At 46.3% G+C, this 13,915-nt stretch overlaps 3 protein-coding genes and 1 long non-coding RNA gene across 8 annotated transcripts; 2 read left to right on the forward strand and 2 right to left on the reverse strand.

The window, feature by feature from the left end:
• Window positions 1-686: 686 nt before the first annotated feature.
• Window positions 687-8,949, reverse strand: LOC6619768 (AP-1 complex subunit gamma-1). Of its 5 annotated transcripts, none has more exons than XM_032724544.1 (16): window positions 8,156-8,287; window positions 6,837-7,022; window positions 6,699-6,760; window positions 6,354-6,495; window positions 6,098-6,286; window positions 5,793-6,031; window positions 5,647-5,723; window positions 5,137-5,154; window positions 4,055-4,311; window positions 3,389-3,984; window positions 3,187-3,325; window positions 2,833-3,121; window positions 2,256-2,771; window positions 2,059-2,202; window positions 1,889-1,996; window positions 1,709-1,825 (listed from the first exon to the last, which is right to left on the reverse strand). In XM_032724544.1, the coding sequence occupies exons 2-16, from the start codon at window positions 6,851-6,853 to the stop codon at window positions 1,709-1,711; spliced, it is 2,910 nt and encodes a 969-aa protein (XP_032580435.1). In that variant the 5' UTR covers window positions 6,854-7,022; window positions 8,156-8,287. The 5 variants fall into 5 exon arrangements, with proteins under 5 accessions (XP_002043981.1, XP_032580435.1, XP_032580436.1 ...); XM_032724545.1 differs by having other exon boundaries at window positions 8,094-8,287; XM_002043945.2 differs by lacking the exons at window positions 6,837-7,022; window positions 8,156-8,287 and adding an exon at window positions 8,894-8,949 and having other exon boundaries at window positions 687-1,825.
• LOC116801979 lies at window positions 8,813-9,626 on the forward strand. The gene is made up of 2 exons (XR_004362360.1): window positions 8,813-9,082; window positions 9,271-9,626. It is a non-coding gene; the product is annotated as an uncharacterized LOC116801979 (long non-coding RNA).
• LOC6619767 (ADP-ribosylation factor-related protein 1) lies at window positions 9,578-10,892 on the reverse strand. The gene is made up of 3 exons (XM_032724547.1): window positions 10,731-10,892; window positions 10,411-10,663; window positions 9,578-10,281 (listed from the first exon to the last, which is right to left on the reverse strand). The coding sequence occupies exons 1-3, from the start codon at window positions 10,821-10,823 to the stop codon at window positions 10,025-10,027; spliced, it is 603 nt and encodes a 200-aa protein (XP_032580438.1). The 5' UTR covers window positions 10,824-10,892; the 3' UTR covers window positions 9,578-10,024.
• Window positions 10,893-11,520: 628 nt separating this feature from the next.
• On the forward strand, window positions 11,521-13,753 carry LOC6619766 (puff-specific protein Bx42). Its single transcript, XM_032725514.1, has 3 exons — window positions 11,521-11,887; window positions 12,118-12,678; window positions 12,745-13,753. Exons 1-3 carry the CDS (start codon window positions 11,665-11,667, stop codon window positions 13,602-13,604), a joined length of 1,644 nt encoding a protein of 547 aa, XP_032581405.1. The 5' UTR covers window positions 11,521-11,664; the 3' UTR covers window positions 13,605-13,753.
• Window positions 13,754-13,915: the final 162 nt, after the last annotated feature.

Raw genomic sequence — 13,915 nt, forward strand, 5'->3', positions numbered from 1 at the left:
CAGTCAGTCACGTGTATTGATACAATGGGATTGTGAGCATTTCATAGTATACTTTCGAGGGCAGGAGTGGGTATCTCTGTGGGAAGCCCCATTATTGTTTTATCCCAATTAGATTGTGAGAGTCAAATTGGCATGTTCTAGGAACTACTCATTAAGAAGTTTAAAAATAGATTTGAAAACCATTCAGGCATGATTTAAATCATCAATCGATAAATGATTAAAAATCCATATTTAAGGATTATTCCTTTATCGATGAGAAGTAGAATCTTTAGCATGTGTAGTCCTTCGATAAAACGAAATCGTTTGTTTATTTCGGCTCAAAAGGTTTGTGGAATATAAGTAGATATAAAAGGAAATGATAATAATACAAAAATAATAATATATTGTACAATATGTAAATGTTATTATTTTCTTATCTCTCTCCCTCTCTTTCCTTCTCATACAGCTGCACAATTCATAATCGTAATAATAATAATAATAGTTAATGGATTTTCTTTGCTTCTCGATGCCCCCATCTTCATTTCCATCTCATCTCATCTCGGCGACGGCAACTAATCAGTTAATATATTGTTCTAAGCTGCGTCCTCCTCAGTTACAATTATATTTATCATAGATATTATCTAGTTTTCCACAGTGCTAGCTGATTTGTGTTTTTTTTTTCATCGATTTCATTTCATTTTTATTTCTTAGACTTTCTCTAGTTGCTGCTGATTTTCCGCTTTAAGTACGTGCGCACAGGAAATAACAATACATCATTTAATATATATATATATCCGCGTGGTGGTGGTCGTGTTTTTGTGTTTTTCGGTGTCTTTGTATATGTATTTATATATATATATTTATATTATGAACGTGTTTAGCGTTGTAAGTAAAAAAGGAATATCAGGGGCTGGCCAACAGAAGCCGGGAACCGATCAAAAAGACTCAGGACGGGACAAAAAAACAAACAAACACTCATTACATATAGAAATAACAAATAAACTGCGCGAAATGGCATCAAACATCGTTCGATTCGCTCTCCATTTCGATTCCATTAAAATGCTAAGCTTTTTAAATGCTTCTGCTAAATAATTTCACAATCGGTGTTAATACATATCTTAACTTTTCCTTTCCTTCTTTGCCATTGTTAGTTGCCATTTAATATGGGGAATAGTGGGTTTGACTTTTATTGTCTTAACTTAAAACTGACAGTTGTCTTTTACACACAAGAGTTTACACACCTTTTAAAATGAGAGAATTATTAATAATAAAACAAGGCGACGGTAAATATTGATTTGACAAGTAGTGTGTTTATATATATATATTTGTATAGATATAAATTAGGGAAAATATATAAGTTAACTGCTTTTGGGCGGGTCGTAACCACCCCACCGCCTTAATTTTTTTCTCAGCTATCCAGCTCCAAATGGAGAATAACCCGGCTAAAAAAAACAAACAAACAGTCTGAGTCTGAACAACGCTGTGCGCCGATTTGGAAAATGCTCTGATCTAGATGCGATTGCGTGGGTGTCTCTGTGTTTCACCGTCTGTGTGTGTGATAACTTATTTTACAATAAATGTGTGACAACCACAGTGTGTGTGTGTTTTCTTAGTGTTGTTGCTGTTCTTGATGCTGCTGCTCCTGCTGCTGCTGCTGCGCAAGTTTCCCGTGTGTTGAATTATTTCCGATATTAGGCTAATCTGGTTTCGCTTTAATACAATTGCAGTTCTACTCTGCGGCCGCCGGCGCCGGCTGCTGCTCGGGGAATCCACTGACCTCCGTCTGCTCCACCTGCTGCTGGCCATCGAGCACGTACTGTATGCGCAGACGCATCCGCAGTGTCGCCTGAAAATGTTGCGACAATTAGCAATTGGTTGAAGTAGCAGATAGCCGCCAATCACTACTCACATTCGACGTGGCCACCACGCGCATCTCCTGCGTTATAACTCCGCCGGGCGGCAGCACGGAACCGGATGGCGTCAGCATCTGCAGCTGGAAACTCCTTTGCACAGCCGCCTGAAATTCATTTAATAATATAAATCGCTTGATATAAAAGCATATAATGCATGACTTTTTACCTGCAGCAAGTACTGATCCAGGGTATTGTCTGAGTTATTCGTGGTCGTCATATAGATGCGCATGCAATCGCTGCCCCTGACCGAAACCAGTTGCACGAGTAACCCATCCTTGTCCAGCGCCGTCAGCCTGGGACCCTGTGGAGGCTGCAAAAATGGAGATTAACATGGGGCTAGCGAATGGAAATGGGTACACCCACCACTGCTACATTGTTGGAGGCAGCCGTGGGATTCAGATCGGCCAGCAGACTGCCGGCATGGCCATCGATGAGGTTGCCAACGGAAGCTGGAGCCGCCAGAGGCGCTGATGCAGTCGGTGGGGCTCCCAGGCCACCCAGCATGCTGGCCAAATCGTTGCCGTTTGTGGGTATGCTGGCAGAGCTGTCCAGACCAGATCCAAAGCCGCCCAAGTCCAGGCCACCAAGCATGTTATTCATGTTTGCCGCACTGCTCTGGTTATTATCGCCGACCAGAGCCACAATGCCACCGCCTCCTCCTCCGCCCGCCGGCGCACCCGTCGTCGTGGACGAGGGCGCGGATAGATCCAGATCGAGCAGATCCAACAGATCCTGGTTATTGGAAACGGGCGCCGCCACATCGTTGGCATTGCGCGAGTTCTTTTTATGCACGGCATTCGAGAGATCCGTGGCTGCCACCAAATCACCAGCGCCTCCCGCCGAGAGATCCGTGCTGCCCAGCAGATCCAGCAAAATGTTCTGTAAGAGATGGGGGAGTGTCTGTGAAAAGCAGTTCGATAGGATGCATTACGCAACATACCGTATTGTCACCAAGGGTGTTCATATTGCTTTCGATAAGTGAGTGTCCGCCACCGCCGCCTCCCTCCACGCCATTTTCGATGACATCGGGACTGTTGTCGTCGAAGGAGCCACCGCCGCTCTCGCCGTTCTGCGAGCTAATCCTGCTGATCTGCATGGCCGGCATCTTCTCCAGCAGCGGTGGACGCAGATGCTTGTAATGGCCAAAGAGCTGCGTGAACTCCACGCCTCGCTGCTGCAGATCCACATTCAGATGGCTGCCAAAGGACGTGATCAGTGCCTGGATTTCCCTGTGATGAATACAGATTGCATGAGTTGGGCTATCATCGTGGATTTGGGAAGTGATGGTACTTACTCCACGCACTGTTGCAAACGCGTGCTTAGCTTGGCTAGGGAGACCAGAGCATATTGCTTGCTTGTGGTCGAGACTTGAGCAGATGTTAAAAACTTATAATACACAGCGATCAGATCACTCTCAGTGGGCCGTTCAAACTCTGCGATTTGGAGACGAGGATTAGCAATAGGATTGGGGCTAGGAGATTAGCGAGATTACTTACCATCCTCGTTGGCGCCGTACATGAAGAGATCGCCGTACTCGCCTATGGCCCAGACGGCAACCTGCAGCAGTGGCTGCTTGTCCTCACAATGATTGGCCACCTGCAGCGACTCCCAGAAACGGTTCGTGATGTACGTCTGCTCCGGGACGGGACTGCTGGACACCAGCTGGATGGTGGAGGAGACGACGTCGTCGCGCACATAGTTCCCCGCAGCAATCAGCACGCTCAGCTGCGTGTCCAGATGCCAGCGCGTGGTCGGGGAGTATCGCTCGGCGGCCAGGATCATGCCCGAGCTGCACTGCGCCTTGAACTCGGCGTCCGCCTTCTCGAGGAAGAGCAGCAGCTCCTTGGTCATTGTACGTATGTTTTGTGCATTGATCAGCGCAAACGATAGCTCCATCGCCCGTCGACGGATCGAGACGTCCGGATCCTTGAGGCACTCCAGAATGGTGGTGCGATGCCGCTGCACCGCCGACGTGTCCGCGTGCACCGTTCGCAGCAGCGTGTTCAGCGCCACGTACCGTATGTTCTTGTCCGAGTTGAGCAGGAATCGTCCCAGTATATTGACGGCCAGGACGCGCAGTCCACCCTCCGAGCTGTCGGCAAAATACATTCACTTAGTTCGCAAAAGAAAAAACCCAAAATGAAAAGAATCAAGCCACTCACCGTATGTCCATGATGGAGAGCACGGTCTCGTAGAGGATGGTGTTGCCCACATTCTTGCTCGTCTCCGTGTTGGTGGCCACCTGGGCCAGTATGTCGTTCATCGCCTCCGAGGCGTCCGGATCGTTGTGGCCCAGGATGCGCAGCAGTCGCAGGATCTTCACCTGCAGGAACGGATCGCTAACGCCGCTGACATCGTGCTCCGGCGAATAGCCGCCCAGGATCAGGTTCTTCAGGATGCGCACCAAGTTCGGCACAATCTGGGGGGGTCATTTACACAAAGCCATTACACAATGCCGAATGTTAGAGTCTCTAACTTAATGCGGGAAATACGGAAAAGTTTGTGACAGTGAGCGGTATAATAAAGGGTGTGCAATTTTGTTCAGTGTGCGTTGTTTGGTGTGAAGGACAAAGAACTTTAGGAACTGCAAGTGTGCAAATGAAACGAGAAAGTTCTAAGGCCCGGCTCAAAAAAAAACTCTTGAGACATGGCCATCTACGGAAAAAAACCCTTTCTGTACAGGTCAGGTGTGTGTGAGTGTGTGTGTGAAGGAAATCCTAGTAAAAATTTGGTGTAGATCGAAAACTCTTGGCCAAAAGTGAATTTCCGCCGGCCATGATTATGTATATGTCTGTGCAAGCGAAATGATTGTATGGATCACAGGATTTATACAAAAAGCAGGATATTATTTAGGGCATATATACATTATATGACACTTCATATTCAAATTGAATTGTCTTCAAAGCAAACGCTTTTCAAATGACATTTTTTAATGTCTTAGATAACTGAACAAGCTGCTACCGATAAGATAAATATACTATCAGCATCTTGTTATCAGAAATAGTTTATAGTTGCTATCATGATGAGCTAGATAACCAAGCATTTGAAATTATGTTTGATTATATTTTAAATGTTAGTACTAGTACTGGTACTAGATACCGCTGGCTTAGACATATACATAGGCAACACAGCAAGAAACTCTTACAAAATTCGACTTTTTACATGAGTATATATAGTGTAGGGTATTAAGGTAAATATAGAAGGCGTTACAGGTATATTTTCTAGTTAGGCGCAACAATCATACCTCTCGATTTCCGCTATCCTGGCAAGCAAATTACAACAAATTTCATTTTGTGTTTTGCGCGGTATTCGAATTCGATCAAAAACAAACAAGCGTTAAAATATCGTAAGTATACAGGTCGATCGAAACGATAAGGAGTGTGGGTGGGGTGTGTTTCAAAAATCGGCAAAGTAAACGAAAAGATACGTTTTTATTTTTCAGGGTTATATATACATATAATATATAAAACGGGCAAAATGGGTGATAGCGGGATAAAAATATGGTTGATAATTATGGCAAATCGACTACGGCTAGATGGGCAAATGGGCGCGATAATCGTACACAAAAATTGCTTTGGTTTGGAACCCGCTTTTTGGGGGCGTTTGCCTTTTTTTTCTTTCAATTTCTCGAGCGCCACATTAATGAGTAGGATTAAAACCAGATGCAGCCGGAGCAGCAGCAGTGGCAGTTGATGAAGTAGAAGGCCACCGATTCCGAGGACTTGACTCCGCCGCCGGCACCATGTCAACTTACCTTCTTGAAATGCATCAGCGTGTCCGAACTGTTCTCGCACATCTCCGTGATCAGCGTAACGCCAGTGATCAAAATTCCTGCAGCAGATATTATTAAGAATTAGTTTGATTATATCAATGCACGCATTTTACTGTAGGTATGCTTACCATGATTCTTCTCGCTGAGGAGGGAACGCGTGGCCGGCAAGAAGATCTCCATCAGCTCGGGCACACGACGGATGACGCGAAAGGCGCACAGTGTCGCCTTCTTGCGAATGTACGTGTTCGGGGACTTCATCAGACGCTCCACCTCGCTGGCCAGATCCCGGGCCATTTCCGGGGAGGCGATCGCACCCAGCGTGCACAGGGCCAGGCCCACGACGAACTGCGTCGAGCTGTTCAAGTCGCTGCAATCGAGATTGGGTTTTAAGTTAGTGAGTTAGGTGCAAAATTAGACCGCCCACACAGCTTACTTCTTCAAGCAGTTGGTGATGAGCAGGTGGACATCCTGCCGCTCATCCAGCAGCAGCATGGCGCCCAGGTAGCCGATCCGCTTGTCTGTGAACCGCGTGCTGGCCGTCAGCTTAAGGCACTCCAGTTGGCCAAAGTGAGCCGGATAGCCGAGCATGTGTATGTACAGCAGCTTGGCAATGTTGCGACAGCTGTGGGCGAATATATATCTATATAGTATCCACACATGTATATTACAAGCGGGTGGAGATGACTCACCGCCAGACGGAGTCCTCCTCGCGGAACGTGCTCCGTATGTAGGCGCACTCTTTGTTGACCACCGCCCGCTCCTCGGCGGCGGTTCTGGCGGCGCGAATCTGTCGGATGAGGTCGCGCAGGCGTGTGGGCGTAGGCATTCTGACTGTGGGCGAGAAGTGGATGAGAATATGTTAATTAATCGGGTTTCTGTCTGTCTGGCCGCTGATCTCTCTCTTAACCCCTGGCTGTATCCTACGTTGCAGGTCATCAATATCTACTTGTAGCCACCTTTTGGGTGATCACAAGCACACGATGCTCTTCTTATTGGAGCAATCTACCAAGTGGGGTTCACTGCCTTGGACTTACCTCTCTCCACCGCCTCTGTGAATGCTTGCCGTATGGTGGCCATATTGAAGGCTGGATTAAATCTGCCGGAGGAAGAGGTTAAATGGGTTTATATGGGCATTATTCTGGTTATGTGGGCACTGCTGTCTAGGATCCTACCCATGCTCGGAGTTCATTGTGGCGGCGAGAAACGTTGAATCACTTGTGTGGCAGCCTTTTTTCCGCTCCTTCTTTAACTTGTATTCGTATTTTTATTTATATTTTTGTTATTATTATTATATTCTATTACGTCTGGTTTTGTTAACTATTTGCCGGCTTATGTGCTCTTCTGTTTTCTTTTTGTTGCTGTAGCGGCGGTGCAACAACACAAATTAGCGAAACGAACTAACGGTTTTTCCTCTGCAGATCTTCCGCGCACACACCTGCACTCCCACACAAATGCACACCAGCAAACACACACACACTGGGAATAACAGCCGGCCGCTATTTTGTTGCACTTGCTCTCCTACTCTCTCTTCCTCTCACGCTAGCTCTCTTTCCAAGCTAATGGAATTGGAAAAAATAAGCTGAATAGTTTAAATAAAAGCAGGTACAATTACCGCTGACATAAAGCAGATCACTGTTGTTATGAAACTGACATCTCAGATGCGTGCCTGCGTGAGGGTGTGTGTGAGTTGGCTCAAGCAAATACGTTTGATCTCTCTTTCTGGCCAAGGCAACAACAAATTACTGTGCTTTATTCACTTTAGTTGGGAGCGCAATGCAAATTGATTAAATGATTAATGCACACACTCACATTAATAGAGATATTCATACGCGCGCAAAGGGTTTCCAATTGGAAAAGGAGGAAGCAGTAAGGCCGAAAAATCTAACTTGTTTACTGATGTCCACTTAATATTTTATTAAGTAAACTGGACAAAAAACGAAAACAGCTGCCAGCGATAGCATAACTGACATACATACATACATATCGATTGCATTAAAAAGTCATGAAATAACGTCACTCCTATATACCCTATAGTATATATTTAACACGTAGGGTTTTTTTCTTGCGAGCTTTCCTCGTTTGTTTTCAATGTGATTTTTCGCCTGCTAATTTATGCGATTCGCTGGAAGGCTTACACACACTTGCTCACGCACACACACACACACATATATATATACACACACATGCATGCCTTTTGGGCCAACAAGAAAAGGGCAGGAAAATCTATGGCACACTTTTCAACGGGCACTTCCGTTTTAACAAATTTAATGCATTCGCGTACTTGGAGACGTTACGTTTTTTTTGTTAATGAAAGGCCAGGAAACGCGTCAGCTTTTTTGAATTTTGAATTTTACAGAATTTAACAACGCGACAAAAACTAAAAAAAATTTCAACACACACGGCCCGTCGTCGCAAGTACACGCACACACCTTCGCATTTAACTGGAATGATTCTGCAATTGAATAAATGCCTATTCTAGCACTGCATTTACGCTTTAGCACATGTTCGCTGGGTCAACTTGGCGCTGGTTAATCGCTATTTTAAACGCCACAAAATCAACGTAACAAGTAAAAAAAAATGTTTCGTCGAGAATATGTTGATGATGAGCGCAACAGTGGTAGTGGGTGCGAGCGAGAGCGCGATATTTACAAGCAGTGTGCCCAAAAGGCACTAACGCCTCGAACTGATAGGCGTTAGGGCGTTTCGTGGCACAGTGGGTGTCAGGGAAAAAGATTTGGAGTAAAAACTTAAGCAAATAACTCATACATGTTTGAAATATATAGTTTTGTTGCATCCATAGGTAGGCTATTAATGTTTTATCGACCAGACAAATATTTATACGGAAAAGACCAAGGCTGAGGCATAAAACAGTTACAGCTTGAGCTTAAAATTCTCATGTATACTTCCATGGCATTGCATTCTAACCGCAACAACTCATGCCTGGAATGACTGTGAGCAGTGACAGTTTTACCAAAATAAAAGAGATAATAGGGGGACAATAAATTCCATTTAAATTAGCATTCACAGCCAACACGGGGTGATTCAACGTTTTTCTTTTGCCACACCACAGCACGAATAAAAAAAAAATACCGCTATGCAGAGCGGTCAATGGACGGTCACATTGCGATAACGTCATTTTTGAAAAACACTTTCAAAAGTCTCATTTTCTAAAGATCGACAGGCGAATCTTTGGGGGTATGAACGAGCAACGGGCGGGATTTCATCTCACCTGCGATTGTTCTCCGGCGGCAGAACGCTCCAGTCCTGCTCGTAATACGGATACATGGTGGCTTCTCACTGGAGCACGGAACTAAACCGACTGGAATGGGAGCGGGAGTGCGTTCGGGTATGGGAATGGCAGCGATAAGCGGCGAGTGCTCCACATAGGCCTTATCTAATGTACACTAATAGTTAACAGGTAACGCTCTGCTTTTCCCTAGCTCTGGCTCGAGGTCTAGCTATCTAGCCCTTGCTGGCGGCCGATCATTTCCAGTCCGAGCGGTGGAAACTCCTGCGGAAGACTGACGATTCCAGTGCCACTCACCAGGTGTTGTTTTTATTTCATTTTCATTTTCCTCCGCCTTTGCTTTTTGGTGGCACACACAGCACTTATCTATCGGACTGATAATGGTAATAATAATGCTCCCCGCGCCGTGAGAACACCGCAATCCCGGCTGTTTGCTGGTTGTTTCTTTCGGCGGTTCGGTGTCGGTCGGTTCGGATAAGCGGAGCCCCATTGACAACCGCCATATCGAGGTGTACTACGAGTGCAGTGCTGTTAGATAAATCCGCGACTCTCCCGATTTTGGTGGACCTCGAATCGCCCACATTTTGTGGCTAACGATTAACCATGACAGCTGCGAATGGATTCAGTTTTATTACATTTTTGGCATCCAAATACCCAATATTGCAATAACTATAAACGAGATTTTAATAAATAGATCAGATGTAATCGAATGTTACATATTCTAGAACAAAGTACTTCTTCTTCAAAGGGTTAGCTACACATATAAAATAAGATATATTTACAAAGTAAATTACGAATTCTTGCAGTTGTTTGGCTAATAAGCATTGCGTTCTCTGTTATTCTAACAATAGTATTTGTAATTCGTTGTCCTATGCAGAAGTCTCACAGCATTCTAACATTGTTTTCCTCATTTACAAGCAGTAGTTAACCGAAAAGGAAAGTCTTAAGGTCTTTGCAGATAATGACGACGCATTTATACAATTTGTATCTCACAATCTCGCCCGGCTAATTACAAATAAGCGTTATCCTAAGCCCCTAACTTACAAAAGTACAAGTCTAATTAAAGCCAGTGGAGGGCCGACTAACAGGCCCGGATGTCTTCTCCTTGATCTTCTAATCGTTTTCCCGCGGCGGCCGGACCACCGCATGTCGTTTGATGGCCTCCACCAGCCACTTAATGCCCTCGTCCACGCCCTCGCCGTGCAGCGCGGATACGGGAATGGTGAGGCAATCTCGCCGCCCGATTAAAGCACCCGCCTGCTGGAAAACTGGCTTGATCTCCCGCACGCCCATCACATCGGGCAGATCCTGTTTGTTGGCCAGGATGAGCAAAGGCACTCCGGACAGCAGTTCGTTCTTGATCATCTTGTCTGGGGAGTAAGAATAATACATTTTATGTGAATCTCTTTCCTTGTATGGCTAATAAAAGATCATCTTAAACAAAATAGATCAAAACGAGTATTGTTCAAGGGATTAGTTCGAAGACTGCTTTCGCTTACCAAAGATCGTCTTCGACTCTTCCATGCGCTCCCTGTCGTTGGAATCAATCACGTAGATGACGCCATGCGACTCCTGGTAGTACTTATCCCACAGAGATTGCAGCTCCTGCTGGCCACCAAGATCCCAGAAGTTGAGGCGTACGCCCTGCACGTCGATGGTGCCGATGTTGAGGCCCACCGTCGTCGTGATCTTGCTGGGATTGAGGCCCTTGTAGTTACGCGTAAACGTGGTCTTGGCGGCCTCCAGGTAAGTCTACGTGGGCACAGGTGTTAGTTTCCGATTGGACATGAGGCTTTCATTGGATGATTCAACTGCCTACCGTTTTGCCAGCATTGTCCAGGCCTAGGATTACCACGCAATAGTCGTCCTTCTGAGTCATGTATTTGTAGAAGCCGTGCATCAATGTGTACATTTTATTGTGTTCTTGGCCAACAAAAACAAAAACTTAAATTGTTGACTGCACTGCTAGCGATGGTACTGCCAGCGGCTAGGACGGTACGATAGTATCGATTGGGCAAGCGTAGCGGGAAATTAGCTAGATTTCTACTATCTCTAATGATTAGGGGGATATCTATAAATTATATTATTAAGTATTGCACATTTATGAAAGGGAAATACAAATAAATTAATAAAATTTTCTCTGATTGCCCTTGATTTTTCATATACTGTATGCAAGAATATACTGTACTGTATACTGTATTTTGATAAGAACATTCGAAATAATGGTCCAAATATGGAATGTCATACCTCGTTGAGCTCGTAATTAAATTTCCAATCGAACTGTGTTCAAAAAAGGAAATTCTATTTTTTGTCCATTTTTTGCAAATTTTGATGATGTTACCCATTACAAAAAATGCGAAAATTTGGCCAAAAAAAAATTTCACAAAGTCCTTCAAAAAATGTTATGGATAGTTAGTATTGGTAATTAGTACTAAAAAACGATACTTATATGAGCTTTCTGACCGTTTTTAGCCAAGTTATACAGAAAATACGAAGCAAAAATATTGGTTTTCTGAAAAAATGGATCCTCTGCCTTAAGAAAAACGCAATTTATGCAATCCATCCCTAAAAGTGACCACACTCGATAACATTTTCTTATTAGCAGTCTGGCAACCCTACCACCCGTACGCTTGTGTGTGTCCGTGTGCGTGCGTGTTTTTTTTTTCCACTTTTCTATTGTAGTTTTTGTGGCTTGCAAATTGAAAAAAGTTATTTTACATAGGAATTGATTCGCCAAAAATATCACATCAGCTATGTCGCTATCGAGCCTGCTGCCCACGCCGACGAACGCGATCTGGGATCGGGAGGACGAGCGTCGCCTGGTCGCCCGCGGAGCACCAAAGATCGGAGCCCTGGTCTCCGCCAAAATCGCTGCTCCGCCGTACGGACAGCGCAAGGATTGGGTACCGCAGACGGATGCGGACTTTGGCGATGGGGGCGCCTTCCCGGAGATCCATGTGGCGCAATATCCACTAGGTGGGTTCCCATTCGTGCTAATTCCACTTTCTCTGTGCTTGCAAACGATGTCGTCGTGTTTTTTTCGTTGGTAATGGTATCCTCGTAAAGGAAATAACCATTAGCTTCATATATGTGGCTGATGGTACAGCTAGAAGGCTTCAATTTCCACCACATTATGTTAAACGTTTGCTGTAGAATATTGTATTTCTGTATTTATGTAAACAATTCCTGCGTCTTCTTCTCGACAGGTCTGGGTGCACCAGGAAATGTTGGCAAGAAATCGGATGCTCTGGCCGTTCGCCTGGACGACAAGGGAAAGGTTAAATACGATGCCATAGCGCGCCAAGGACATGGCAAGGACAAGATTGTGTACTCGTCCATTTCGCAACTGCTGCCAGCGGAGGTGTTGGCCGAAGATGCGGATGAACTACAGCGCCCGGACGAGGAAACGGTGATGGAGACGACGGAGGAGACGCGCCTGGCACTGGAGAAGCTGACCAACCAGAAGATCACCTCAGCGCTGCCCGTGCGCCATGCCCAGAAGGCGGGTCCCGCCCAGTATATTCGGTACACGCCCTCGCAGCAGGGCGATACTTTCAATTCGGGCGCCAAGCAGCGTGTCATCCGGATGGTGGAGGCGCAGCTCGATCCGATGGAGCCGCCCAAGTTCCGCATTAACAAAAAGATTCCACGAGGTCCACCATCGCCGCCAGCACCTGTCCTCCACTCACCATCGCGCAAGGTGACGGTCAAGGAGCAAAAGGAGTGGAAGATCCCGCCCTGCATATCGAACTGGAAGAACGCCAAAGGTGCGAGCTAATATAGTAACTTGAATCCTCTTCATTATCCTAATTGAAACTTTGCCTCGATATCAGGTTACACCATTCCACTGGACAAGCGTCTGGCAGCCGATGGACGCGGTCTGCAGCAGGTGCACATCAACGAGAAGTTCGCCAAGATGGCCGAGGCACTGTACATAGCCGATCGCAAGGCGCGCGAGGCGGTGGAGGCACGCTCCCAGCTGGAAAAGAAGCTTGCCCAAAAGGAGAAGGAGAAGAAGGAGGATATGCTGCGTATGATGGCGCAACGGGCTCGCGAAGAGCGAGCGGGACTACGCAATCCGGAGGCAGCCGAGACATCCGGTTCCGGAGCTGCAGGAGCCGAGGTGCGTGAACGCAACGACTTGCGAGCGGAGCGGCAAAGGGAGCGCCAGCGGGATAGAAACCTGCAGCGGGCGGCTCCCGAAAAGCGATCGAAACTGCAGAAGGAGAGGGAGCGTGACATTTCCGAGCAGATCGCTTTGGGTCTGCCCGCCAAGAGTGCCGGCAACGGTGAGACGCTCTTCGATCAGCGTCTCTTCAACACCAGCAAGGGCATGGACTCCGGTTACGGCGATGACGAAGCGTACAATGTGTACGACAAGCCGTGGCGCGATTCCAATACACTGGGCGCTCACATCTACCGACCCAGCAAGCAGGCGGATAGCGATAACTACGGCGGTGATCTGGATGCCATTGTAAATACCAAGCGTTTCGTGCCAGACAAGCAGTTTTCCGGTGCCTCCAAGGAGGCGGCCGCTGGCCAGAGGAGTGGACCCGTTGAGTTCGAGAAGGAGGAGGATCCCTTCGGTCTCGATCAGTTCTTGAACATGGCCAAAAAGGCGCCCAAGCGTGCCGAGGATAAGAACAACGAGCGCAGCAGCCATTCGGATCGCAAGCGCAGCAAGCGCGATTAGACAAAAGCTTTAGCGTGAGGATCACCAATCATCGTTGTATCGTCATCATCGCAAACACTATTCACCATTCACCAACCAAACAAACTTTTTTTAACTACTCCAACAACTTGGCGAGAATTTCAATAATAATCACAGGATCTTGACATAAACATGAATGTGTAATTACGGGTTATTTGGCATAAGTCCGCTGGGAGGTACCTCCATCGGCACACATCCGATCCAGAATCACAGATTGGCCAGTGAAAGATCAGTGGTGTGACCACATACGATGGGCGATGGTTTGATTGCTCTCCACGTGCGAATCCATGCGG

Source organism: Drosophila sechellia, chromosome X (genome assembly GCF_004382195.2).
Source record: "Drosophila sechellia strain sech25 chromosome X, ASM438219v1, whole genome shotgun sequence".
NCBI classification, from domain to species: Eukaryota; Metazoa; Arthropoda; class Insecta; order Diptera; family Drosophilidae; genus Drosophila; species Drosophila sechellia.